The sequence below is a fragment of the Macaca nemestrina genome, unplaced genomic scaffold (genome assembly GCF_043159975.1).
Source record: "Macaca nemestrina isolate mMacNem1 unplaced genomic scaffold, mMacNem.hap1 Scaffold_48, whole genome shotgun sequence".
NCBI classification, from domain to species: domain Eukaryota; kingdom Metazoa; phylum Chordata; class Mammalia; order Primates; family Cercopithecidae; genus Macaca; species Macaca nemestrina.
Window position 1 is genome coordinate 243074 of NW_027257678.1, and position 25072 is coordinate 268145.

Here is a 25072-nt window from a genome sequence, read left to right on the forward strand (position 1 = left end):
GCACCTCCACACTTGTGGGCGTTTCTCGTCAGGTGGAACGAGAGACTTGAGAAAAGAAAGAGACTCAAAGTATAGAGAAAGAAAAGTGGGTCCAGGGGACTTGTGCTCAGCATACAGAGGACCGGCACAGGCACTGGTCTCTGAGTTTCCTCAGTATTTATTGATCATTATCTTTACCATCTCAGAGAGGGGAGTGTGGCAGGACAACAGGGTAATGGTGGGGAAAGGGTCAGCAGGAAAACATGTGAACAAATATCTCTGTGTCATAAATAAGTTTAAGGAAAGGTGCTGTGCCTTGATGTGCATGTATACAAACATCTCCACAAACATTTCCGTGCATGAAAGAGCAGTGTTGCCACTAGCACATCTCACCTCCAGCCCTAAGATGGTTTTCTCCTATTTCAATAAATAGAACATACAATAGGGTTTTACACCGAGACAGTTCCATTGCCCAGGAACGAGCAGGAGACAGATGGCTTCCTCTATGTCAACTGCAAAGAGGCCTTCCTCTTTTACTAATCCTCCTCAGCACAGACCCTTTATGGGTGTCAGGCTGGGGGACGGTCAGGTCTTTCCCTTCCCATGAGGCCATATTTCAGATTATCACATGAGGAGAAACCTTGGACAATACCTGGCTTACCTCAGCAGAGGTCCCTGTGGCCTTCTGCAGTGTTTGTGTCCCTGGGTACTTGAGATTAGAGAATGGTGATGACTTTTAACAAGCATACTGCCTTCAAGCACTTGTTTAACAAAGCACATCCTGCATAGCCCTAAATCCATTAAACCTTGAGTAAACACAACACCTGTCTCTGCAAGCACAGAGTTGGGGGTAGGATTACAGATTAACAGCATCTCAAGGCAGAAGAATTTTTCTTAGTACAGAACAAAATGGAGTCTCTTATGTCTACTTATTTCTATGTAGACACAGTAACAGTCTGATCTCTCTTTATTTTCCCCACACTGCCCTGTCTGTTCAGACCTGAAAGGTCCAGACAGGTGTCTTATTGATGGTAGGGTTTATCAACAGGTTTACCAATAGGATGTATGTTGCAGGCCGAGACAGTTTGTGTTTTCCCAGTCCAAGTTTACTTCCTTGTGGATCAGCCACAGCCATCAGGGTCAAGGTTAGTCCCTCCTTGAAACTAGGGAAGGTGTCCCTTTCTTCTTTGAGCAGTGACTGTAGACAATTTACAGAAAGGAGGGAAACAAATGATAACCCCAGGGGCTCACCTGCATTGTCCTCCCTCATAGGGGAGCCCACTCCTCACTCAGCAATGGTCCAGGGTGGCTAAACCAGCCAGTAGGTGGGAACACCATGACTGCTCATGAGGGCAAAGTGGGCCGGGCACAGTGGCTAACATCTGTAATTTTAGCACTTTGGGAGGTTGAGGTCGGCAGATTGCCTGAGCTAAGGGAGTTCAAGACCAGCCAGCCCAAGAACATGGTGAAACCCTGTCTCTACTAAAATACAAAAAATTAGCTGGGCATGGTGGTGCATGCCTGTAGTCCCAGCTACTCAGAAGGCTGAGGCATGAGAATTACTCTGGGTGACAGAGTAAGACCGTCTCCAAAACAAAGAAACAACGACAAAACAAACAAGCAAACAAAAAACAAGGAACCAGGGCAAAGTGAAAACTTATTTCTGGGGAGTACTCACTGGCTTTCCAAAAGCTTTCATTTATTCTAACTCATAATTAGGTGGAGTGAGCAGGGAAGGTATTAGTATCCCCATTTTACAGCTGAAGAAACTGAGATTCAAACAAGTTAAGTGACACCTAAGCAAGCATCTCAAACCCTGGGACTTTTGATTCCTAGGCTGGTACTCTTACTACGTTAACACTATGAACTTTATCCTAGATGGCTGTGGAACTCCAGGACTCAACTTCCAGCCTGGTCTCTGTCCACCTTGCCAGCATCCCCTTTTCACTTGTCAGGACCCAGCTAGACTACCCCCTTCACTAGAGGTCTGACATTGGAAGCCAATCAACAGAAAGATGAACATTACTCAAGAGTTTGTCTCCCTGCCCATTTCACTGAGGTCAGAAAGCAGCTGGGAGGAGAATGAAAAGGTTTGGGGCAGATGTCTTTCCCTGCAAGAGAGAGTGCCCCTTCCTTAAGCTGTCTCATCAGCAGTTTCACACTTTCCTGGGGCTGACTGGGAGGAACTGTGCATCTGCACAGAACCATGAACATAGATTGTGGGAACTGGGGTAGGACATTTGCTAAAGAGAACTCCAGGAATACTTGGCTCCCTGCAACTCCAGTGTGAGGGATATGCAGCCTTATGGCTACCCAGTGGGTGACCAGCATTCTGGAAATACCACTCTGTACAAGAATTCTGATGGGGTCTGTGATCCAGGACTAAAGAGGCTTGATCCTGGCTGGAAAACCTGGGGTAACTGGCAGTCTGGCTTATCCCATGTGGGATTACTCAGCCTGAAAAAGTTCTATTTATTTGTTAAGGGAGGGCAGATCCATATCCCATCTGTTGACACCTGGAAGGCAGAGGAGCCATTTCCCTCACATACACGCCCCAGAGTGGGCCTGACCTTGTAAGTGAAACCATGCTCACCAGCTCCCAGAAGCTGCCTCTCCAAGAGTGTCTTGGAGGTTTCCCAGCATTTCTCTCCATGACTGTGTTAGTTTTGGCTCCAAGACCAAATGAGGAGAAGATTCAAGAGGTTTTAAGTCTTCAATTACACTGCCGAGCAGTGCACACCCACCTTTTAACAGTGATGTCTTTCTGTGGTTTCAGTTCAGAGGTCAGAAGAGCAGAGAGGAGGAGCTACCTAACATTTTAGAGGGGGAGATTGACCTGGTTTCAAGGTGACGTCAACAAACAGAGAATTATTGCGAGAACAACTAGCATTTGCAAAGAGCACACGATTTGTGCTGAAGATGCAAGCCTTCCAGTGCTGGCACCAGCATAAACCAACTGTGCGACCTTGAGCAACTGAAACAGACCTTCTGGATCTCCATTTCCTCACCAAGAAACAAAAGAAATTGGACTGATGCTCTCCCAGGGCCCCTTCCAGTTCAACCTTTTATGATTATACAACTACTAATCTCAGCACTGATGTCCTTTATTTACAAAGAAAATACAATTGACACACCTCAGGTAGGACAGGCGCTTTGAGTTGTTCTCAGTGCTCTACCCCCACACCTGCCCATCCCCTTTGCCCACCGATTTCCATGCAAGAAGACTTGCCCTGTGGCCTCTGTTGTCCTCTGGAGTCCCTTAGAGGATGTCATCCAATGGCCACAACAAGGCTGGCAGGTCTAGGTCTCAATTCTGACTTCAGGAACAGACTTGGGTGGTTGCAGGCAGAACTTAGCTTCTCTGGGCCTCATCCACTGAATGGGATAAGTTGTCCATCCTGTGAAAACACTCTGAGACACTTTGGTGAGAAAAGCAAGAGGTGTGTGAAGCGGCCCTGTTGTGGAGGCTGAGGATCTCAGTCCTGGAGTCTTTGAGAACCAGTGGCCCTTTACTAAATGGCTGCACACCCAACAGAATGTTGTTGACTTCCAGTTTACATGGAAGTAAAGCCTGCTGACAGATGCTGGGTGACTTATTCACATACATTGTGAACTTGGATCAAGACTCCCTCTTTTTGGATTAGTTCTGAGCCTGGTTTTAAAACATCTTACTGGAACAGTGAATGACTTTGTAATGCATTTTGGTGAGCCCTTTACAAACTCACTCAACAGGCCTTGGGGAACGAGGCTTTCTTCAACCAGCTCAGCTTGGATGCCATGCTAGAGGCTGCTGAGTCACACAGGCAGAGCCCGTTACCTGCCAAACATGGCTTTCCTGGATCCACCTTTCTGGTGTGATGAACTCACAGGATTGATCTGAGAGCTTGTCCCTTCTCTTCTCTCTTCACTCCCTCCTTTCCCGTGGCCCTCACCTGCAGCTCTTGCTCCTCAGGTGAGAAAACCTGAGCTGGGAAGGGGGGGCAATGAGTCTCAGGCTCCAAGAGCTTCTCCCTAAAGTAAGCCAGGAAATGGCCTAATCACCCTAGGGATGAAGGGGCCCCACTTTGCAAGAGACCCCTGAATGGAGATGGGAATTAATGGAGAGCATCCTTCAGAACCATTCAGAACTACTTGGATGTTACTGAATCTACCACGTCCTCTCAGGCCTCTGTGGCTTTGAGCTTCTATTTCTTCTGGCCAGAATTCTCTTTCATTCTCACCTGACTGGTTAGTTCTTACCTATTATTTATGATTCACCTCCTTCGGGAAGTGAACAATTTATTCAATAACTATTTATGAAGCACCTACTATGCACTAGGCACTATTCCAGAAGTTGGGATACAATAGTGAACAAAATTCCAGCCTTCCATTCAAGGAGAGTGTGATTGACTGTCAAATGTGCTGAAAGGTCAAGGATTGGAGAACTGACCACAGAGTCTGGCAACACAGAAGTCACCGGTGGCCTTGTCAAGAGAAGTCTGAGAGGTTATAGAGAGAACTGCAGAAGAGAAATGAGAGATAGTCCATATCAACAACTCTTTTGAGGAATTTTGTTGGAAAGGTGATCAGAGATAGAGGAAAATGTGCAAGTCAGTTGTTTAGAAATTGACTTGACTTGTTAATTGGTTACTTAAGAAACTATGGAGGCCATTGCCACATATTTTGAGAGCTTAGTCCAAGACCAGGAAAGGAGATTGAGAAAAGGTGGTTTTTATTTTCTCTCCCTTAGAACCTTGTCCATGAGTCCCCATCCCAGTTCTGCCACCTGTCCTTTACTCAATGGTGACAGATGTGGTCATTTTTACTTCAGTATCCCGTGCAGACTTCTAGTCTCTCTGGAATTTAGCAGACCAAGGAGACTACTAGCCATATCATATTAGATGCCTAACTACAGTGCCACATCAGCTCTTTTCTAGAAGTCTGGCATTTGGCTACATAAATCATTGAGAATGCCTGATTTGTGTGTGTGATAATATAATCTTGTGATTTCATGGTGAAGTGACATCACTTCTATGGTAGACACAATATGGTTCACAATTGTTTACAACACTCAACCAATAAGAATGTTGCATTGAGGAACTATTTAAATAGTCTTTAAGTCTCTGGAGATTAGTGCCATGTTCTTGATCTTTCTATGAATATTCAAATGATGGCTAATATTTTTCTAAGTAAAATAGAGCCTGCATCTCTTTAAAGACTTGGCTTTCATTCTTGGGGAAGGTGAGATATCTATGCCTCACACTGTATATAAATCAGTGAGAACCCATCCAACTGTATTACAAACTTTAGTTGAATTCTGATAGGACACAATAATAACCAATAATATCAATCCTCTAAATAATAACATTAAGATGGAAATGGTTGACTTGTATTGGAGTTGACTGGGGATGACTTTTCCTCATAGGAGGCACATGCTGTCCTTTTAGAACCTCTGCATTACAACACACAAGTAGATATCACCCTTCCCTTTACATCCTGATAATCTGTAGTGAGCTTTGAGGTCAGTCAGTTCTATATTAAAATTCCCACTTGGAGACCGGGCGTGGTGGCTCACGCCTGTAATTCCAGCACTTTGGGAGGCTGAGGCGGGCAGATCACGAGGTCAGGGGATCGAGACCATCCTGGCTAACACAGTGAAACCCCATCTCTACTAAAAATTCAAAAAATTAGCCAGGTGTGGTGGTGGGCGCCTGTAGTCCCAGCTACTCAGGAGGCTGAGGCAGGAGAATGGCGTGAACCCGGGAGGTGGAGCTTGCAGTGAGCCAAATCGTGCTACTGCACTGCAGCTTGGGCAACAGAGTGAGACTCCGTCTCAAAAAAAAAAAAAAAATTCCCACTTGGCTGTTTAACTGTGAGACAACAAGCAAGTTACTTAACCTCTGTGAACTTCAGTTTCCTTTTCTATAAAATAAGAATGCTAACACCTACCTCACAGTGTTATTGTGAAGTTTAGCTTAAATATGAGTGTCAATCACCTGGTATGGAATAATTAGTATTATTAGTAATACTGCTAGGGAATGAAGGGGGCTGGTGCTGGTGTGATGGGCATAGCGGCATTTGTAGGGGTGGGGTGAGAGGGGCTGAACTCTCCGCTCCTCTTTCATACAGAAAGAATGTATACATTCCAAAAGCAACAACACTTCTTCCAAATAAATGTGTAATCAACAGAACAGAGTTCTCTGCTTTGTAAAACTAGCACAAAATTACCGTCTTGAGTGCCCTCTTCCAAGAAAAACACTGACCCCTCCTTTAGAGAAATTCTGGAATCTCCGTGTGTTAAACTAAATCAAATTGGGTTTAACTGTTTTCCCAATCTCATGTCTTTGTTATCTGTCATTTATTTGCCATATGCAATGACCACTGCTAGACACTCAGAGAAAATCTGTCCCAATGCCCATAAAACAACAGCTCCTGTTACTCTGACCTTATACCCACAGGAACCTCAGAACAGATTGGTGCATCCTTAACTGAACACCAAAATGAAGGACGTAGGGAGTTGTTTATGTTTTACTAACCCTTAAGTCAATAATCTGCTACTCATTCATTGGGACACTTGAGTGATAATTACTACTTTTCCCACAGGTTAAGTTTTTCTAGGAAGAAAAATGATTAAATATTGGATAACTTTAGGCAGGCAAAGAATAACTCAAGCCATTAACCCTACTTGATTTCAATGAAAACTGCAAATTAACTTTGACAGAAACAATAACAACAAAAAAATCATATAAAATTAAGCTAATCATCACCCCTTACACACAAAAAAAGTGGGAATAGCTTTTCATCATATGTAGAGACATTATCAGGTAGTGATAAAATCCTGGATTCTCAATCCAGACATATCTCGGTATAAACCCCTGTTTTGAATCCGTAACTACCCATGTGACCTTGACCAAGTTGTCTGGCTTCTCTATGCCTGCTTGATAGTGCTACGTTAGACTTGTGAAAAAAAAAATAATAAGACAACGTATTGCAGTGTCTAGATGATATGCAGTGCTTAACCATTTACAAAATGATTTTGATGGTTATAACTACAGCTAACATTTATGTGGGCAGCTAAGCTGCAGATGTTTGTAGGCCAGTAGAGATTCACACCACCATACTCTGCCCTAGGAAAAGATAATAAAAATATTAGCTCCCATCACAAAAGACCACATATTCTATGATTCCATTTATATGAAGTGTTCAGAGTAGGGAAATCTGTAAAGACATAGATTGGTGGTTGGGGGATGGGGGAGTATAGGAAATGACTCCTGATGGGTACAGGATTTCTTTGTGGGGTGATGAAAGAGTTCTAAAATTGATTGTGGTAATGGTTTCACAACTCCATATGAAAAACCACTGAATTATATACACTTTAAATGGATGAATTGTATGGGATATGAATTACATCCCAATAAAGCTGATATAAAACAGTTCCCATTATCTCTCAGTTAATTCTTATAATAGTCCATGGTTTTTCTTTCCCCTTAGTGAATAAAATTTCATAAAATTAGCATGTGATGGAGCCAGGATTTCTTATTTATTGACTGATTGGCTCTTTGGTTCACAGGATTGGATTAATCAGAATTAATCATTCATGGCAATTATCCGCACTGATCCATTGAAAGCCATCTTTTCTTTTACTTTATGTATATACACTAAATAATATAATAAATACTTGGAACCCACTTCCCAAAACAAGAACAGAATATTCAACAACTTGTAGCTCCCTGTGTGTTTTCTACTTTCCAACCTCTATCTTCTCCCCAGAGATAAATATTTCTTGAATATTATGCTTAGCATTTCCTTGCCTCTTTTAAAAGGTTTTTAAAACAGAAATGTGTGTACATAAGTTGTATATTATTCAGTTTTGCTTAGTTTTGTTTTAATTTTGCTTAGTTTTCAAATTTTATAAGAAGCATATCATGTTGTGTATGCAGTCTTCTGTGATTTGCCTCTTTTCATTCAACATGATGCTGCTTTGATTCACCCATGTGAAGGAGTCCAGCTGTAACTCTTTTGTCTTTATGCTGTGGAATATTCCATTTTATGAGTATACTATTATTTGTTTATGCATTCTCCTTTCAATAGGTAGTTAGGTTGGTTTCAGGTTTTTGCTATTTTGGCAAGTTCAACTGTGGTTAGTCTTTGTATATGTGCCTCCTGGCGTACATGTACTAAATTTCCTCTTGGGTATATACTTAGAGAAATAGGGAATACATCAAATAGATTTGCTGGGTATGCCAGAATTCAACTTTAACAGATAATGCCAAATTGTTTTCCAGTTTCCCCCCAGCAATGTGTTTGAGACCCTGTTGATATCCAACGTTTGGTATTGTCATACCTCTTGGATTTTTTAGTTATATGTGTGTAAACTGGCATTTCATGGTGATGAAATGTCCCTTCATGATTATTGGTGAGGTGAGTATCTAGTTATAGACTTATTAGTTAAAGGTGTTTCTTGTTCTATGAAATGCTTCTTTGCGGCTTTTGCCCATTTTCCTATTGAGTTTTTTCTTATTTTAGAAGTGCTTTACGTATTTTTTTAAAACTAATCTTTTGTTAGCTGTGTTTCAAATATTTTCTCCAAGTTTGTAGCTTGTATTTTTACTTTTGTGCAGAAATTCTTATTTTTTTATTTTTTATTTTACTTTAAATTCCAGGATACACATGCAGAACATGCAGGTTTGTTACATAGGTGTAGGTGTGCCATGGTGGTTTGCTATCAACCCATTATCTAGGTTTTAAGCCCCGCATACATTGGCTGTTTGTCCTGATGCCTCACCCCCAACCCCCCACAGACCCCAGAGTGTGTTGTTCCCCTCCCTGTATCCATGTGTTCTCTTTGTTCAACTCCCACTTATGAGTGAGAACCTGTGGTGTTTGATTTTCTGTTTTTGTGTCAGTTTGCTGAGGATGATGGCTTTCAGCTTCATCCATGTCCCTGCAAAGGACATGATCTCATTCCTTTCTATGGCTGCATAGTATTCCATGGTGTATATGTACCACATGTTCTTTATCCAGTCTGTCATTGATGGGCATTTGTGTTGGTTCCATGTCTTTGCTATTGTAAATAGTGCTGCAATAAACATACATGTGCATGTTTCTTTATAGTAGAATGATTTATATTCCTTTGGGTATATACCCAGTAATGGGATTGTTGGGTCAAATGGTATTTCTGGTTCTAGATCCTTGAGGAATCGTCACACTGTCCTCCACAGTGTTTGAACTAATTTACACTCCCAAAAACAGTGTAAAAGCATTCCTATTTCTCCACAGCCTCACCAGCATCTATTGTTTCTTGACATTTTAATAATTGCCATTCTGACTGGCATGAGATGATATCTCATTGTGGTTTTGATTTGCATTTCTCTAATGATCAGTGATGTTGAGCTTTTTTGTGTGTTTGTTTGCCACATAAATGTCTTCTTTTGAGAGGTGCTAGTTCATATCCTTTGCCCACTTTTTGATGGGGTTGTTATATTCTTGTAAATTTGTTTAAGTTTCTTATGAATGCTGGATATTAGACCTTTGTTTGATGCCTGGTTCACAAAATTTTTCTCCCATTCTGTAGGTTGCCTGTTCACTCTGATGATAGTTTATTTTGTTGTGCAGAAGCTCTTTAGCTTAATTAGATCCCATTTGTCAATTTTAGCTTTCATTGCAATTGCTTTTGGTGTTTTCATCATGAGATTTTTGCCCATTCCTATATACTGAATGGCATTGCCTAGGTTTTCTTCAAGGACTTTTATGGTTTTCAGTTTTACATTTAAGTCTGTAATCCATCTTGAGTTATTTTTTGTATAAGGTGTAAGGAAGGGGACCAGTTTCAGTTTTCTTCATATGGCTAGCCAGTTTTCCCAGCACCATTTATGAAATAGTGAATCCTTTCCTCATTGCTTGTTTTTGTCAGGTTTGTCAAAGATCAGATGGTTGTAGATGTATGGCATTATTTCTGAGGTGTCTGTTCTGTTCCGTTTGTTTATATGTCTGTTTTGGTACCAGTACCATGCTGTTTTGATTACTGTAGCCTTGTAGTATAGTTTGAAGTCAAGTAGCGTGATGTCTCCAGCTTTGTTCAGTATGATATTGGCTGTGAGTTTGTCATAAATAGCTCTTATTATTTTGAAATACGTTCCATCAATATCTAGTTTATTGAGAGTTTTTGACCTATTCAGGGATTCAACTTCTTCTTGGTTTAGTCTTGGGAGGATGTATGTGTCCAGGAATTTAACAATTTCTTCTAGATTTTCTGGATCATTTGCATAGAGGTGTTTATAGTATTCTCTGAGAGTAGTTTCTATTTCTGTGGGGTCAGTGGTGATATCCCCTTTATCATTTTTTATTGTGTCTATTTGATTCTTCTCTCTTTTCTTCTTTATTAGTCTAGCTAGCAGTCTTTTTTTTTTTTTTTTTTTTTCAGAAAATCAGCTCCTGGATTCATTGATTTTTTTAAGAGTTTGTCATGTCTCTAACTCCTTCAGGTCTGCTCTAATCTTAGTTATTTGTTGTCTCTGCTAGCTTTTAGATTTGTTTGCTCTTGCTTCTCTAGTTCTTTTAATTGTGCTGTTAGGGTGTTGATTTGAGATCTTTCTAGCTTTCTGATGTGGGTATTTAGTGCTATACATTTTCCTCTTAACACTGCTTTAGCTGTGTCCTAGAGATTCTGGTACGTTGTCTCTTTATTCTCATTAGTTTCAAAGAACTTCTTACTTTCTGCTTTGATTTCATTATTTAGCCAGGAATCATTCAGAAGCAGGTTGTTCAATTTTCACGTAGTTGTGTGGTTTTGAATGAGTTTCTTAATCCTGAGTTCTAATTTGATTGCACTGTGGTCTGAGAGACTGTTCATTATGATTTCAGTACTTTTGTATTTGCTGAGGAGTGTTTACTTCCAATTACATGGTCAATTTTAGAATAAGTGCCATGTGACACTGAGAACAACGTATATTCTGTTGATTTGGGGTGGAGATTTCTGTAGATATCTCTTGGGTCCCCTTGATCCAGAGCTGAGTTCAAGTCCTGAATATCTTTGTAATTTTCTGTCTCATTGATCTGTCTAATATTGACAGTTGGATGTTAAATTGTGTGAGTCTAAGCCTCTTTGTAGTCTCTAAAATAACTTGTTTTATGAATCTGGGTGCTCCTGTAATGGATGCATGTTTATTTAGGATAGTTAGTATTTCTTGTTGGATTAATCCCTTTACCATCATGTAATGCCCGTCTGTGTCTTTTTTTATCTTTGTTGATATAAAGTCTGTTTTGTCAGAGACTAGGATTGCAACCCCTGCTTTTTTTTTCTCTTTCCATTTGCTTGGTAAATTTTCCTCCATCCCTTTATTTTGAGCCTATGTGTGTCTTTACATGTGAGATGGGTTTCCTGAATACAGCACATTGATGGGTCTTGACTCTTTATCCAATTTGCCAGTCTGTGTCTTTTAACTGGGATATTTAGTCCATTTATATTTAAGGTTAATATTGTTATATGTGAATTTGATCCTGTTATCATGATGCTAGCTCATTATTTTGCACACTAGTTGATGCAGTTTCTTCATAGTGTCTTTGGTCTTTATATTTTGGTGTGCTTTTGCAGTAGCTGGTACCGGTTTGTCCTTTCCATATTTAGTGCTTCCTTTAGGAGTTCTTGCAAGGCAGGCCTGGTGGTGACAAAAATCCCTCAGCATTTGTTTGTCTGAGAAGGATTTTATTTCTCCTTCACTTATAAAGCTTAGTTTGGCTAGATACGAAATTGTGGATTGAAAATTCTTTTCTTTAAGAATGTTGAATATTGGCCCCCACTCTTCTCTGGCTTATAGGGTTTCTGCTCAGAGATCCACTGTTAGTCTAATAGGCTTCCTTTCGTAGGTGATCTAGCCTTTGTCCCAGGCTGCCCTTAACATTTTTTCCTTCATTTTCACCTTGGAGAATCTGAGGATTATGTGAGGATTATGTATCTGAGGATTATGATCTTCTCATGGAGTATCTTAGTAGTGTTCTCTGTATTTCCTGAATTTGAATGTTGGCCTGTCTTGCTAGGTTGGGGAAGTTCTCCTAGATAATACACTGAATGTGTTTTCCGACTTGGTTCCATTCTCCGCATCTCTTTCAGGTACTCCAATCAATCATAGGTTCAGTCTTTTTATATAGTCCCATATTTCTCTGAAGTTTTGTTCATTCTTTTTCATTCTTTTTTCTCTAATTTTGTCAGCCTCCCTTATTTCAGCAAGATGGTCTTTGAACTGTGATATTCTTTCTTCCACTTGATTGATTTAGCTATTCACATTTGTGCATGCTTCAAGAAGTTCTCCTGCTGTGTTTTTCACCTCCACCAGGTCATTTATGTTCCTTTCTAAACGGGTTATTCTAGTTAGCAGCTCCTCTGACATTTTATCAAAGTTCTCAGTTTCTTTGCATTGGGTTGGAACAGGCTCCTTTAGCTCAGAAGAATTTGTTATTACCTACCTTCTGAAGCCTACTCCTGTCGGTTTGTCCATTTCATCCTCCCTCCAGTTTTGTGCCCTTGCTGGAGAGGTGTTGTGATCATTTGGAGAATAGGCACTCTCACCTTTTGGGAATTCAGAGGTTTTTTTGTTGATTCTTTCTCGTCTTCATGAGTTTGTCTAGTTTCAGTTTTTGAGATGTTGACCCTTGGATGAGGTTTTTGTGGGGACATATTTGTTGATAATGTTGTTGTTGCATTCTCTTTCTTTGTGTTTCTTTCAATGTTCAGGTCCTTCTTCTGTAGGGTGGCTGCGGTTTGCTGTGGGTTCACCTCAGGCCTTATTCATCTGGTTTGCTCCCATGCCTGGAGATGTCACTTGAGGAGGCTGGAGAACAGCCAAGATGGGTGTCTGCTTCTTCCCCTGGGATCTTTGACCTCAAGGGGCACCAACCTGATGCCAGTAGGAACACTCTTGTTTAGGGTGTTGACACCCCTGTTGGAGGGTCTCACACAATTGGGTGGCATAGGTAGCAGGACCCATTTAATGAAGTGTTTGTGCCTTGGTGGAGGGGGGTGACCCATGCTGGGGGAAACCCACTCATCTGGGCTGCCCATATTCCTCAGAAATAGTGGGAGGGATCACTAAGTCTGCTGTTCCATGGAAACTATGGTCACCCTATCCCTAGGAGCTCAGGCCCAGAGAAATCAGAGTTTTGTCCCTGAGTCCCTGGCTGGAGTTGTTGGAGTTCCTACAGGGAGGCCCCACCCAGTGAGGAGGGCTGGGTCAGGGTCAGGCCTGAAGAGGCATTCTGGACACAGTCTGCCACAGCTGGTGTGTTGGGCTGTGGGGAATACCTCTTGGGACCAAGCCATCCGGTCTCCCTGGTTCCATCAGGGGAAAAGCCCAGCCTGGAGCTGTAGAGATGGCTGCCATCCTTTCTCCTGCCCTGGGAGCTTAGTGTGTTAGGCAGCTAGCAGGCCCAGTGTTGCCTGCCGCCCCTCCACCAAGGAACTCAGATGGCTTAGACAGCAGGCGGCCACCCCTCCCCACAGGGAACTCAGCAGGTTTAAGCAGATTCTAGCTGAGTGGATGTTGAAAATCTGTGTGGCTCATGGTTAGGACTCTAGGCCCCAGAGGTGTAGACTCACAAGTGGGATATTCCTATTTGTGGGTTACACAGTTCCATGGAAAAAGCAGTTTCCCAGCCTGGGTGGCATACTCACTCACCACTTCCCTTGGCTAGTGGCTGGGGGGTCCCCAGCTCCATGTGCTTCTTAGGTGGCCCACTGTACCACACCACTATTCCTTCCTCTCTGTGGGTCACACCAGCTGCCCAGTCAGTCCTGATGAGAGAACTTGGATACCTTGTTTGCCAGTGCTGAATGTGTATGCTCTTTTGCTTATTTTTGATGGCAGCCTCCAATCAGGGCTGCTTCTAGTTGGCCATCTTGGCCCCGCTCCAAAAATCTGTTCAATTCTTAGTTTTAATACAATCAAATGTATGTATCTTTTATTTTATAGCTAGTAATTTTTGTGTCTTGATTAAGAATTTGGTCCCTTTCTCAGGTCATAAAGATATTTGCTTATATGTATATCTTCTGAATGTTTTAAATTTTGCTGATGTTCGACCAATGCAACCAATGGAGCCAATGCGACCACGCGTGGCGCTGGCGTATCCTAGAGCAGACGGTGTGAGCGTGTGTCACTGAGGGCATACAGGGCAATGGTGAAACAAACAATGGTGTCCAATTCGGATTCTTAATCCATTTGGAATTGATTTTTGCTAGTATGAGCTAGGGATCCATTTTCAATTATTTCCATGTATAATAAAAAACCACCATTTCCAGTGAAGACAGGATTTAAATCTGGATCTGTCAAATTTGAAAGCCCATGCTCTTAATCACTATGCTATTCCAGGAAAACAATGACATAGACTGTTCAATAAACAAGCACAAGGCACCAGGGAGCACAGAGGAATAAGGCACGGCTCCTAACTCCACTGTTGCTCCTTAGAAGAAACCAAGGGCTGTGTCAGAGCTCTCTTCAGATGACTTCTTCCCCTTCTAAGGTTTTTTTGTTCGTTTTGTTTTGTTTTTGTTTGTTTGTTTTGAAATGGAGTCTTGCTCTGTCTCCTTGGCTGGAGTGCAGTGGCATGATCCGAGCTTACTGCAACTTCCGCCTCCCAGACTCAAGTGATTCTCGTGCCTCAGGCTCCCAAGTAGCTGGGATTACAGGCATGCACCACCACACTCAGCTAATCTTTTAATTTTTTGTACACGGGGTTTCATCATGCTGGCCTGAGCTCAAGTGATCCACGCGCATTGGCCTCCCAAAGTGTTGGGCTTATAGGTGTGAGACACTATACCCGGGTCCCTGCTAAGTATTATTATAACATATTTCAGCTCATGTTTTGACTTTGACAGATCCACTGATGGGTTCCTATGGGAAACTCTGGGCCTCACTACCTTATGCCTTGCCTCCTTCATTTCCCAAAGGTTAATGTGATGGTGTGAAAAAGAATGTACAGCCAGACAGAGCTGGCCCTAAGACTCAGATCATCCACATGGCAGCCTTGGGGAATTAAACATTTTCTGAAAGTCAGTTTCTTCATCAATAAGATGGGAATAATAATGTTTATCTCACAGGGTAGCTGGGAGATTACAAAAAAAGGTGACACAGACCAGGTAGTCAACAAATATGTTACCCTCTTTTCTGTCCAAAAACTGCTCCTCATCTGCAAGCTACCAAGTGCCACCATTAATACCACTGGCTCCCATTGGTTTATGCCTTTCCTTGCATTTTTTGTCTCCAGCTAGCCTAGTCTTCTTTACCATAGGGCTCCTGCAAGCTGATACCGCATTCCAGGACACTGGTAGCGTCATGGAATTCTGCTCCCAGCAGACATACTGAGTCCACTGTAAACAATGACAGCAGCTCGGCACCAGGGGCCCTCCTGCTGCAGCCTTGCCATCGGCTGGATCCCGGCTCTAGTAGGGGGCCACGTGGGAGACCGGGCCACGGACGGTGTCCCCAGACCCAACCGCCGGGAGTCCCATCTGCAGGACCTCCTTGGGCCGATTGTCACCAGGGGACGGGCAGCTTCAGGGGGGCCCCTGGGATCGTCTCAGGACCCCTCATCAGACCCGACTCTGGACCACTCTGGGACAAAAAGGATCACCAGAGCACATCTACGGAGGCAGGCTGGGCCTCGCTACAGCCCAAAATTATCCCATGGGCTTCAAGACGTGGTGTCAGCTGAGAGTTCACTGACCCGTGAGCCCTCTGCCTCCCTCCTTTGAAAGAGCAGTAGGCTGCCATGATTCTGAAGGGTCTGGGGCCCCTTCAAGCTGACGCACTTTCCAGTACACCTGTAAACAATTCCAGGGATGATTTCCAGGTGGCAACAATGCCACCACGCATGGCATTGATGTATCCTGGAGCAGAGTGTCAGAACGTGTCACTGAGGGCATATGGGGAAATGGCGAAAGAAATAACGGTGTCCATTCATGTGCTCAGTAGCAGGGGGGCAAAAGGCACTTTTTCATAAATGCCAGGGAAAATCAAAGAACGCCTGGGATCTAGCAGCAGACAAAAAGTTTCAGGGGGTCATTCCACCGAGGAGCAGAGGGGAGTCTCACTCTCAAGAATGAGACTAGATGTGCAGAGGAAGTGAGACAGCACCTGTCCCAGAAGACAAGGACTTGTCTTTCAAAGGAGGAGGGAGGCAGAGGGCTCAGATGGGTCAGTGAACTTTCAGTTGACAGCAGGCTTTGAGGCCCATGGGATGATTGTGGGCTGCAGCAAGGCCCTGCCTGCCTCACTAGGTGTGCTCAGCCCATGCTCTATCACCCAAAGGGGTCCAGAATCGGATCTGAAGCGGAGTCCTGAGACCCTGGCAGGTACCCCGAAGCTCCCCCTCCACCGGTGGAAATCGGCTGACACCGAAGCAGGTTTGGAGAGAGAAACAATCATGACAGGGATCTCCAGGAAGTGTCTCCCTGATGGATTGGGAAATGATCTTTATGGAAGACATTCAGCCAGACCAAGAAGGATCTATGGACCAGAGAAACAGGGGAAACACAGCGAGAGGGACGACGGAGCAGAGGCCAGAGCCCAGGCAGGGTACAGCACCGTGCCACCCCCACGGGCTTAAGGGGAGTGGTGCCAAACGGGTGGATTGAAGAGAGAGGCCAGCGTTTCAGTGACTGGCAGTGTAGCCATCTCCTATTCCTGGCTTCCTCTTTCAGCCTGTGTCGTGGTGTGGCTTCTTTTCTCAGAGAAGAGCCCTGAAAAGATGCAAGCCTCTTCTGTGATGTGGGCAGGACAATGAGCTCCCGTGCGGCTGTTGTCCGTGGCTGAAGTGTGTTCGTCTTGATCCCAGAAAAGAGCCCGAACGGGATGGGGATGAGATTTCAACTTCTCCGGGAGCGACGCATCTCCTCACGAGGTAGATGCCTTCAGAAACCCAAGTGAAACCGCCGAGGAAACGGTTGAAAAGGGGACAAACGACCCAGGCAGAGACTCGGAAGGAGGCTGACCAAAGACATGCCGACTGGCAAGAAATCGCTTTTTGGCGCACAGGGCACATTCCTGCAAACACACACACACAGGTCCACCGACAGAGAGAGGGCAAGAAACTCACAGAGAGTGACAGACAGAGAGAGAATCGAAAATGGGAGACACACAAACACACACACACACACACACACACACACACATACACACAGTCATACAGCAGTGGCGCAGAAACAAACACCCCCAAGAGCCGCTGTGGCTAAGGGGTTCGACTCTCGACCACAACGACCCTCGGTTGAGAGAGCAGCCCACGGGCCTGCAGGCCGATCCGACCTCGAGATCCCGGGGACACCACTACTGGGGAGACTCACCCGAACAGTGTCCGGCCGGCCGGAGGCTGGGATGTGGCACAGCTTCTCTTGGACTCCGCCTGTGCTTTCAACAATCTGGTCAGCCCGTTGCCACGACTCCTGGCGTCCGGAGACAATCCTGTGGACCCTGTGGAGAAGTCAAGCTGGAGCCTGGGAGCCCCGACACCCAAGCACTGCCAAAGAGGGCTACTGTTGTCCAAGCGTCGGGGCGTGGTTTCTGTGAAAACCTTCAGAACCACTCAGACAGCGGCCCCCCGCCAGCTGGCGTCTCGAGCATGCGCATTGGCTCGGCCGCCCACCCCGCGCTCCGCTGCGGGCAGTCAGGCTGCGTCCCATTTAAACGATGGCAGCCGCTGGGCGCCAGGGGCTCTCCTGCTGCAGCCTTGGCAGCGGCTGGATCCGGGTCCGGTAGGGGGCCGCGTGGGAGAGGGGGCCGCGGGCGGCGTCCCAGGTCCAAGGCCAAGATCCCCAGGAGTCCTGTCCTCAGGACCTCCTTGGGCCGATTTCCACCGGGGGAGGGGGAGCATCAGGGCACCTGCTGGGGTCATCTCACTACCCCCCGTCAGATCCGATTCTGGACCCCTCCGGGTGAGAATGGATGCGCTGAGCACATCGACTGAGGCAGGCAGGGTCTCGCTGCAGCCCAGAAACATCCCATGGGCATCAAGGCGTGGTGTCAGCTGAAAATTCACTGACCCGTGAGCCCTCTGCGTCCCTCCTTTGAAAGAGCAGTGGCCTGCCGTGATTCTGAAGGGCCTGGGGCTCCTTCAAGCTGATTGTGCTTTCCAGGACACGTGTAAACATGTCCAGGGGCGATTCCGAGGTGGAGCCAAGGCGGGGCACTGGCGTCCCCTAGGGCAGATGGGGTGAACGTGTGTCAGTGAGGGCACACGGGGCGATGGCGAAAGAAACACTGGTGTCCAGGCATGTGCCCGGTGGAAGGGGGGCACAGGTGATCTTTCCATGAATGCCAGGGAAAATCAAAGAACGCCTGGGATCTAGCAGCAGGCCAAAAGTTTCAGGGGCTCAGTCCACCCACGAGCAGATGGGAGTCTCACTCTCAGGAATGAGCTTGGATGTGCAGAGGAAAGGTGACAGCACCTCTCTCAGAAGACAAGGACTTGTCTTTCGAAGGAGGAGGGAGGCAGAGGGCTCAGATGGGTCAGGGAACTTTCAGTTGACAGCACGCCTTGAGGCCCATGGGATGATTGCTGGCTGCAGCGAGGCCCTGCCCGCCTCACTAGGTGTGCTCAGCCCATGCTTTCTCACACGGAGGGGTCCAGAATCGGATCTGAAGCGGTGTCCTGAGACCCCAGCAGGCGCCCTGAAGCTCCCCCTCCCCCGGTGGAAATGGACCCAAACCGAAGCAGGTTTGGAGAGAAACGATCATGACAGGGATCTCCAGGAAGTGTCTCCCTGATGGACTGGGAAATGATCCTCATGGAAGACAGCCAGCCAGACCAAGAAGCATCGATGCCCCTGAGAAACAGGGGATACACAGCCAGAGGGACGACGGAGCAGAGGCCAGAGCCCAGGGAGGGTACAGCACAGTACCACCCCCACAGGCTTAAGGGGAGTGGTGCCTAACGGGTGGCTTATCCAGTGAGGCCAGCGTTGCAGTGACTGGGATTGTGGCCATCTCCCATTCCCGGCTTCCTCTTTCAGCCTGTGTCGTGGTGTGGCTTCTTTTCTCAGAGAAGAGCCCTGAAAAGATGCAAGCCTCTTCTGTGATGTGGGCCTGCTCCTCTCCTGCAGGACAATGAGCTCCCGTGCGGCTGTTGTCCGTGGCTGGAGTGTGTTCGTCTTGATCCCAGAAAAGAGGCCGCACGGGATGGGGATGAGATTTCCACTGCTCCGGGAGCGACGCATCTCCTCACGTGGTCGAGGCCTTCAGAAACCCAAGTGCAACCGCCGAGGAAACGGTTGAAAAGGGGACAACACGACCGAGGCAGAGACTCGGAAGGACGCTTACCAAAGACATGCCGACCGGCAAGAAATCGCTTTTTGGCGCACAGGGCACATTGCTGCAACACACACACACACACACACACACACACACACACACACACACACACACACACAGAGAGAGACAGTCATAGAGCAGGGCGCAGAAAGAAACACCCCCAGGCAGCCGCTGTGGCTACGGGCTTCGACTCTCGACCAGAACGACCCTCGGTTGAGAGAGCAGCCCACGGGCCTGCAGTCCGACCCGTCCTCGCGATCCCGGGGGCACGACTTCTGGGGAGACTCACCCGAACAGCGTCGGAGCGGGCCTGAGGCTGGGATGCGGCGCTGCTTCCCTCGGACTCCGCCTGTGCTTTCAACAATCTGGTCAACCCTTTGCCACGACTCCTGGCGTCCGAAGACAGTCCTGTCGACCCCGTGGAGAGGTCAGCCGGGAGCCTCGGAGCCCCGACACCCAAGCGCCGCCACGGAGGGCTCCTGTTTGCCAAGCGTCGGGGCGTGGTTTCCGTGACAACCGTGGGAACCACTGTGACGTTTGCCCCCCGCCCGCTCGCGCCTCACGCATGCGCATTGTCTCGGCCGCCCCGCGCTCCGCTGCGGGCAGACAGGCTGCGTCCCCTTTAAACGATGGCGGCCGCTGGGCGCCAGGGGCTCTCCTGCTGCAGCCTTGGCAGCGGCTGGATCCGGGGTCCGGTAGGGGTCCGCGTGGGAGAGGGGGCCGAGGGCGGCGTCCCAGGTCCAAAGCCAAGATCCCCAGGAGTCCTGTCCTCAGGAACTCCTTGGGCCGATTTCCACCGGGGGAGGGGGAGCTTCAGGGCACCTGCTGGGGTCATCTCACGACCCCCCGTCAGATCCGATTTTGTCCCCTTCCGCGTGAGAATGGATGCGCTGAGCACATCGACTGAGGCAGGCAGGGCCTCGCTGCAGCCCAGAAACATCCCAGGGGCCTCAAGGCGTGTTGTCAGCTGAAAATTCACTGACCCGTGAGCCCTCTTCGTCCCTCCTTTGAAAGAGCAGTGGCCAGCCGTGATTCTGAAGGGCCTGGGGCTCCTTCAAGCTGATTGTGCTTTCCAGGACACGTGTAAACAGGTCCAGGGGCGATTCCGAGGTGGAGCCAATGCGGGGCACTGGCGTCCCCTAGGGCAGATGGGGTGAACGTGTGTCAGTGAGGGCATACGGGGCGATGGGAAAGAAACACTGGTATCCAGGCATGTGCCCGGTGGAAGGGGGGCACAGGTGATCTTTCCATGAATGCCAGGGAAAATCAAAGAACGCCTGGGATCTAGCAGCAGGCCAAAAGTTTCAGGGGCTCAGTCCACCCACGAACAGATGGAGTCTCACTCTCAGGAATGAGACTGGATGTGCAGAGGAAAGGCGACAGCACCTGTCTCAGAAGACAAGGACTTGTCTTTCGAAGGAGGAGGGAGGCAGAGTGCTCAGATGGGTCAGTGAACTTTCAGTTGACAGCACGCCATGAGGCCCATGGGATGATTGAGGGCTGCAGCGAGGCCCTGCCCGCCTCACTAGGTGTGCTCAGCCCATGCTTTCTCACACGGAGGCGTCCAGAATCGGATCTGAATCGGTGTCCTGAGACCCCAGCAGACGCCCTGAAGCTCCCCCTCCCCCGGTGGAAATCGGCCCAAACCGAAGCAGGTTTGGAGAGAGAAACCATCATGACAGGGATCTCCAGGAAGTGTCTCCCTGATGGACTGGGAAATGATCCTCATGGAAGACAGCCAGCTAGACCAAGAAGCATCGATGCCCCTGAGAAACAGGGGGTACACAGCCAGAGGGACGACGGAGCGAAGGCCAGAGCCCAGACAGGGTACAGCACCATGCCACCCCCACAGGATTCAGGAGAGTGGTGCCTAACGGGTGGCTGGTCCAGTGAGGCCAGCGTTGCAGTGACTGGGATTGTGGCCATCTCCCATTCCCGGCTTCCTCTTTCAGCCTGTGTCGTGGTGTGGCTTCTTTTCTCAGAGAAGAGCCCTGAAAAGATGCAAGCCTCTTCTGTGATGTGGGCCTGCTCCTCTCCGGCGGGACAATGAGCTCCCGTGCGGCTGTTGTCCGTGGCTGGAGTGTGTTCGTCTTGATCCCAGAAAAGAGGCCGCACGGGATGGGGATGAGATTTCCACTGCTCCGGGAGCGACGCATCTCCTCACGTGGTCGAGGCCTTCAGAAACCCAAGTGGAACCGCCGAGGAAACGGTTGAAAAGGGGACACACGACCCAGGCAGAGACTCGCAAGGACGCTTACCAAAGACATGCCGACCGGCAAGAAATCGCTTTTTGGCGCACAGGGCACATTGCTGCAAACACACACACACTCACACACACACACACACACACACACATACACACTCTTAAACGTCAACCGACAGAGGAGGGCAAGAAACTCACAGAGAGTGACAGGCAGAGAGAATCGAAAATGGGAGACACACACACACACACACACACACACACACACACACACACACAGTCATAGAGCAGGGGCGCAGAAACAAACAACCCCAGGCAGCCGCTGTGGCTACGGGGTTCGACTCTCGACCAGAACGACCCTCGGTTGAGGGAGCAGCCCACGGGCCTGCAGGCCGACCCGTTCTCGCGATCCCGGGGACACGACTTCTGGGGAGACTCACCCGAACAGCGTCCGGGCGGGCCTGAGGCTGGGATGCGGCGCTGCTTCCCTGGGACTCCGCCTGTGCTTTCAACAATCTGGTCAACCCTTTGCCACGACTCCGGGCGTCCGAAGACAGTCCTGTCGACCCCGTGGAGAGGTCAGGCTGAAGCCTCGGAGCCCCGACACCCAAGCGCCGCCACGGAGGGCTCCTGTTTGCCAAGCGTCGGGGCGCGGTTTCCGTGACAACCGTGAGAACCACTGTGATGGCAGCCCCACGCCCGTTCGCGCCTCGCGCATGCGCATTGGCTCGGCCGCCCCGTGCTCCGCTGCGGGTAGACAGGCTGCGTCCCCTTTAAACGATGGCGGCCGCTGGGCGCCAGGGGCTCTCCTGCTGCAGCCTTGGCAGCGGCTGGATCCGGGGTCCGGTAGGGGGCCGCGTGGGAGAGGGGGCCGCGGGCGGCGTCCCAGGTCCAAAGCCAAGATCCCCAGGAGTCCTGTCCTCAGGAACTCCTTGGGCCGATTTCCACCGGGGGAGGGGGAGCATCAGGGCACCTGCTGGGGTCATCTCACTACCCCCCGTCAGATCCGATTCTGGACCCCTCCGGGTGAGAATGGATGCGCTGAGCACATCGACTGAGGCAGGCAGGGTCTCGCTGCAGCCCAGAAACATCCCATGGGCATCAAGGCGTGGTGTCAGCTGAAAATTCACTGACCCGTGAGCCCTCTGCGTCCCTCCTTTGAAAGAGCAGTGGCCTGCCGTGATTCTGAAGGGCCTGGGGCTCCTTCAAGCTGATTGTGCTTTCCAGGACACGTGTAAACATGTCCAGGGGCGATTCCGAGGTGGAGCCAAGGCGGGGCACTGGCGTCCCCTAGGGCAGATGGGGTGAACGTGTGTCAGTGAGGGCACACGGGGCGATGGCGAAAGAAACACTGGTGTCCAGGCATGTGCCCGGTGGAAGGGGGGCACAGGTGATCTTTCCATGAATGCCAGGGAAAATCAAAGAACGCCTGGGATCTAGCAGCAGGCCAAAAGTTTCAGGGGCTCAGTCCACCCACGAGCAGATGGGAGTCTCACTCTCAGGAATGAGCTTGGATGTGCAGAGGAAAGGTGACAGCACCTCTCTCAGAAGACAAGGACTTGTCTTTCGAAGGAGGAGGGAGGCAGAGGGCTCAGATGGGTCAGGGAACTTTCAGTTGACAGCACGCCTTGAGGCCCATGGGATGATTGCTGGCTGCAGCGAGGCCCTGCCCGCCTCACTAGGTGTGCTCAGCCCATGCTTTCTCACACGGAGGCGTCCAGAATCGGATCTGAATCGGTGTCCTGAGACCCCAGCAGGCGCCCTGAAGCTCCCCCTCCCCCGGTGGAAATCGGCCCAAACCGAAGCAGGTTTGGAGAGAGAAACCATCATGACAGGGATCTCCAGGAAGTGTCTCCCTGATGGACTGGGAAATGATCCTCATGGAAGACAGCCAGCTAGACCAAGAAGCATCGATGCCCCTGAGAAACAGGGGGTACACAGCCAGAGGGACGACGGAGCGAAGGCCAGAGCCCAGACAGGGTACAGCACCATGCCACCCCCACAGGATTCAGGAGAGTGGTGCCTAACGGGTGGCTGGTCCAGTGAGGCCAGCGTTGCAGTGACTGGGATTGTGGCCATCTCCCATTCCCGGCTTCCTCTTTCAGCCTGTGTCGTGGTGTGGCTTCTTTTCTCAGAGAAGAGCCCTGAAAAGATGCAAGCCTCTTCTGTGATGTGGGCCTGCTCCTCTCCGGCGGGACAATGAGCTCCCGTGCGGCTGTTGTCCGTGGCTGGAGTGTGTTCGTCTTGATCCCAGAAAAGAGGCCGCACGGGATGGGGATGAGATTTCCACTGCTCCGGGAGCGACGCATCTCCTCACGTGGTCGAGGCCTTCAGAAACCCAAGTGGAACCGCCGAGGAAACGGTTGAAAAGGGGACACACGACCCAGGCAGAGACTCGCAAGGACGCTTACCAAAGACATGCCGACCGGCAAGAAATCGCTTTTTGGCGCACAGGGCACATTGCTGCAAACACACACACACTCACACACACACACACACACACACACATACACACTCTTAAACGTCAACCGACAGAGGAGGGCAAGAAACTCACAGAGAGTGACAGGCAGAGAGAATCGAAAATGGGAGACACACACACACACACACACACACACACACACACACACACAGTCATAGAGCAGGGGCGCAGAAACAAACAACCCCAGGCAGCCGCTGTGGCTACGGGGTTCGACTCTCGACCAGAACGACCCTCGGTTGAGGGAGCAGCCCACGGGCCTGCAGGCCGACCCGTTCTCGCGATCCCGGGGACACGACTTCTGGGGAGACTCACCCGAACAGCGTCCGGGCGGGCCTGAGGCTGGGATGCGGCGCTGCTTCCCTGGGACTCCGCCTGTGCTTTCAACAATCTGGTCAACCCTTTGCCACGACTCCGGGCGTCCGAAGACAGTCCTGTCGACCCCGTGGAGAGGTCAGGCTGAAGCCTCGGAGCCCCGACACCCAAGCGCCGCCACGGAGGGCTCCTGTTTGCCAAGCGTCGGGGCGTGGTTTCCGTGACAACCGTGAGAACCACTGTGATGGCAGCCCCACGCCCGTTCGCGCCTCGCGCATGCGCATTGGCTCGGCCGCCCCGTGCTCCGCTGCGGGTAGACAGGCTGCGTCCCCTTTAAACGATGGCGGCCGCTGGGCGCCAGGGGCTCTCCTGCTGCAGCCTTGGCAGCGGCTGGATCCGGGGTCCGGTAGGGGGCCGCGTGGGAGAGGGGGCCGCGGGCGGCGTCCCAGGTCCAAAGCCAAGATCCCCAGGAGTCCTGTCCTCAGGAACTCCTTGGGCCGATTTCCACCGGGGGAGGGGGAGCATCAGGGCACCTGCTGGGGTCATCTCACTACCCCCCGTCAGATCCGATTCTGGACCCCTCCGGGTGAGAATGGATGCGCTGAGCACATCGACTGAGGCAGGCAGGGTCTCGCTGCAGCCCAGAAACATCCCATGGGCATCAAGGCGTGGTGTCAGCTGAAAATTCACTGACCCGTGAGCCCTCTGCGTCCCTCCTTTGAAAGAGCAGTGGCCTGCCGTGATTCTGAAGGGCCTGGGGCTCCTTCAAGCTGATTGTGCTTTCCAGGACACGTGTAAACATGTCCAGGGGCGATTCCGAGGTGGAGCCAA

General features: G+C 49.0%; 1 protein-coding gene across 13 annotated transcripts in view; it reads right to left on the minus strand.

Moving 5' to 3' along the window:
- LOC139361416 (uncharacterized) overlaps positions 1–25072 on the minus strand; it is a 52943-nt gene that overhangs the window by 22115 nt on the left and 5756 nt on the right. For 2 of the 13 annotated variants that reach the window (XR_011618988.1, XR_011618990.1), the window contains exons 1-2: positions 19540–19844; positions 17288–17414 (exon numbers count right to left, since the gene is read on the minus strand). Coding sequence is in view for 3 of the 13 variants with exons in the window: in XM_071090013.1 (XP_070946114.1) it covers positions 16370–16771; positions 17288–17414 (529 nt within the window). In the remaining 10 variants the exon portion in view is untranslated. The other 11 variants (XR_011618987.1, XR_011618991.1, XR_011618984.1 and 8 more) reach the window with 11 other exon arrangements.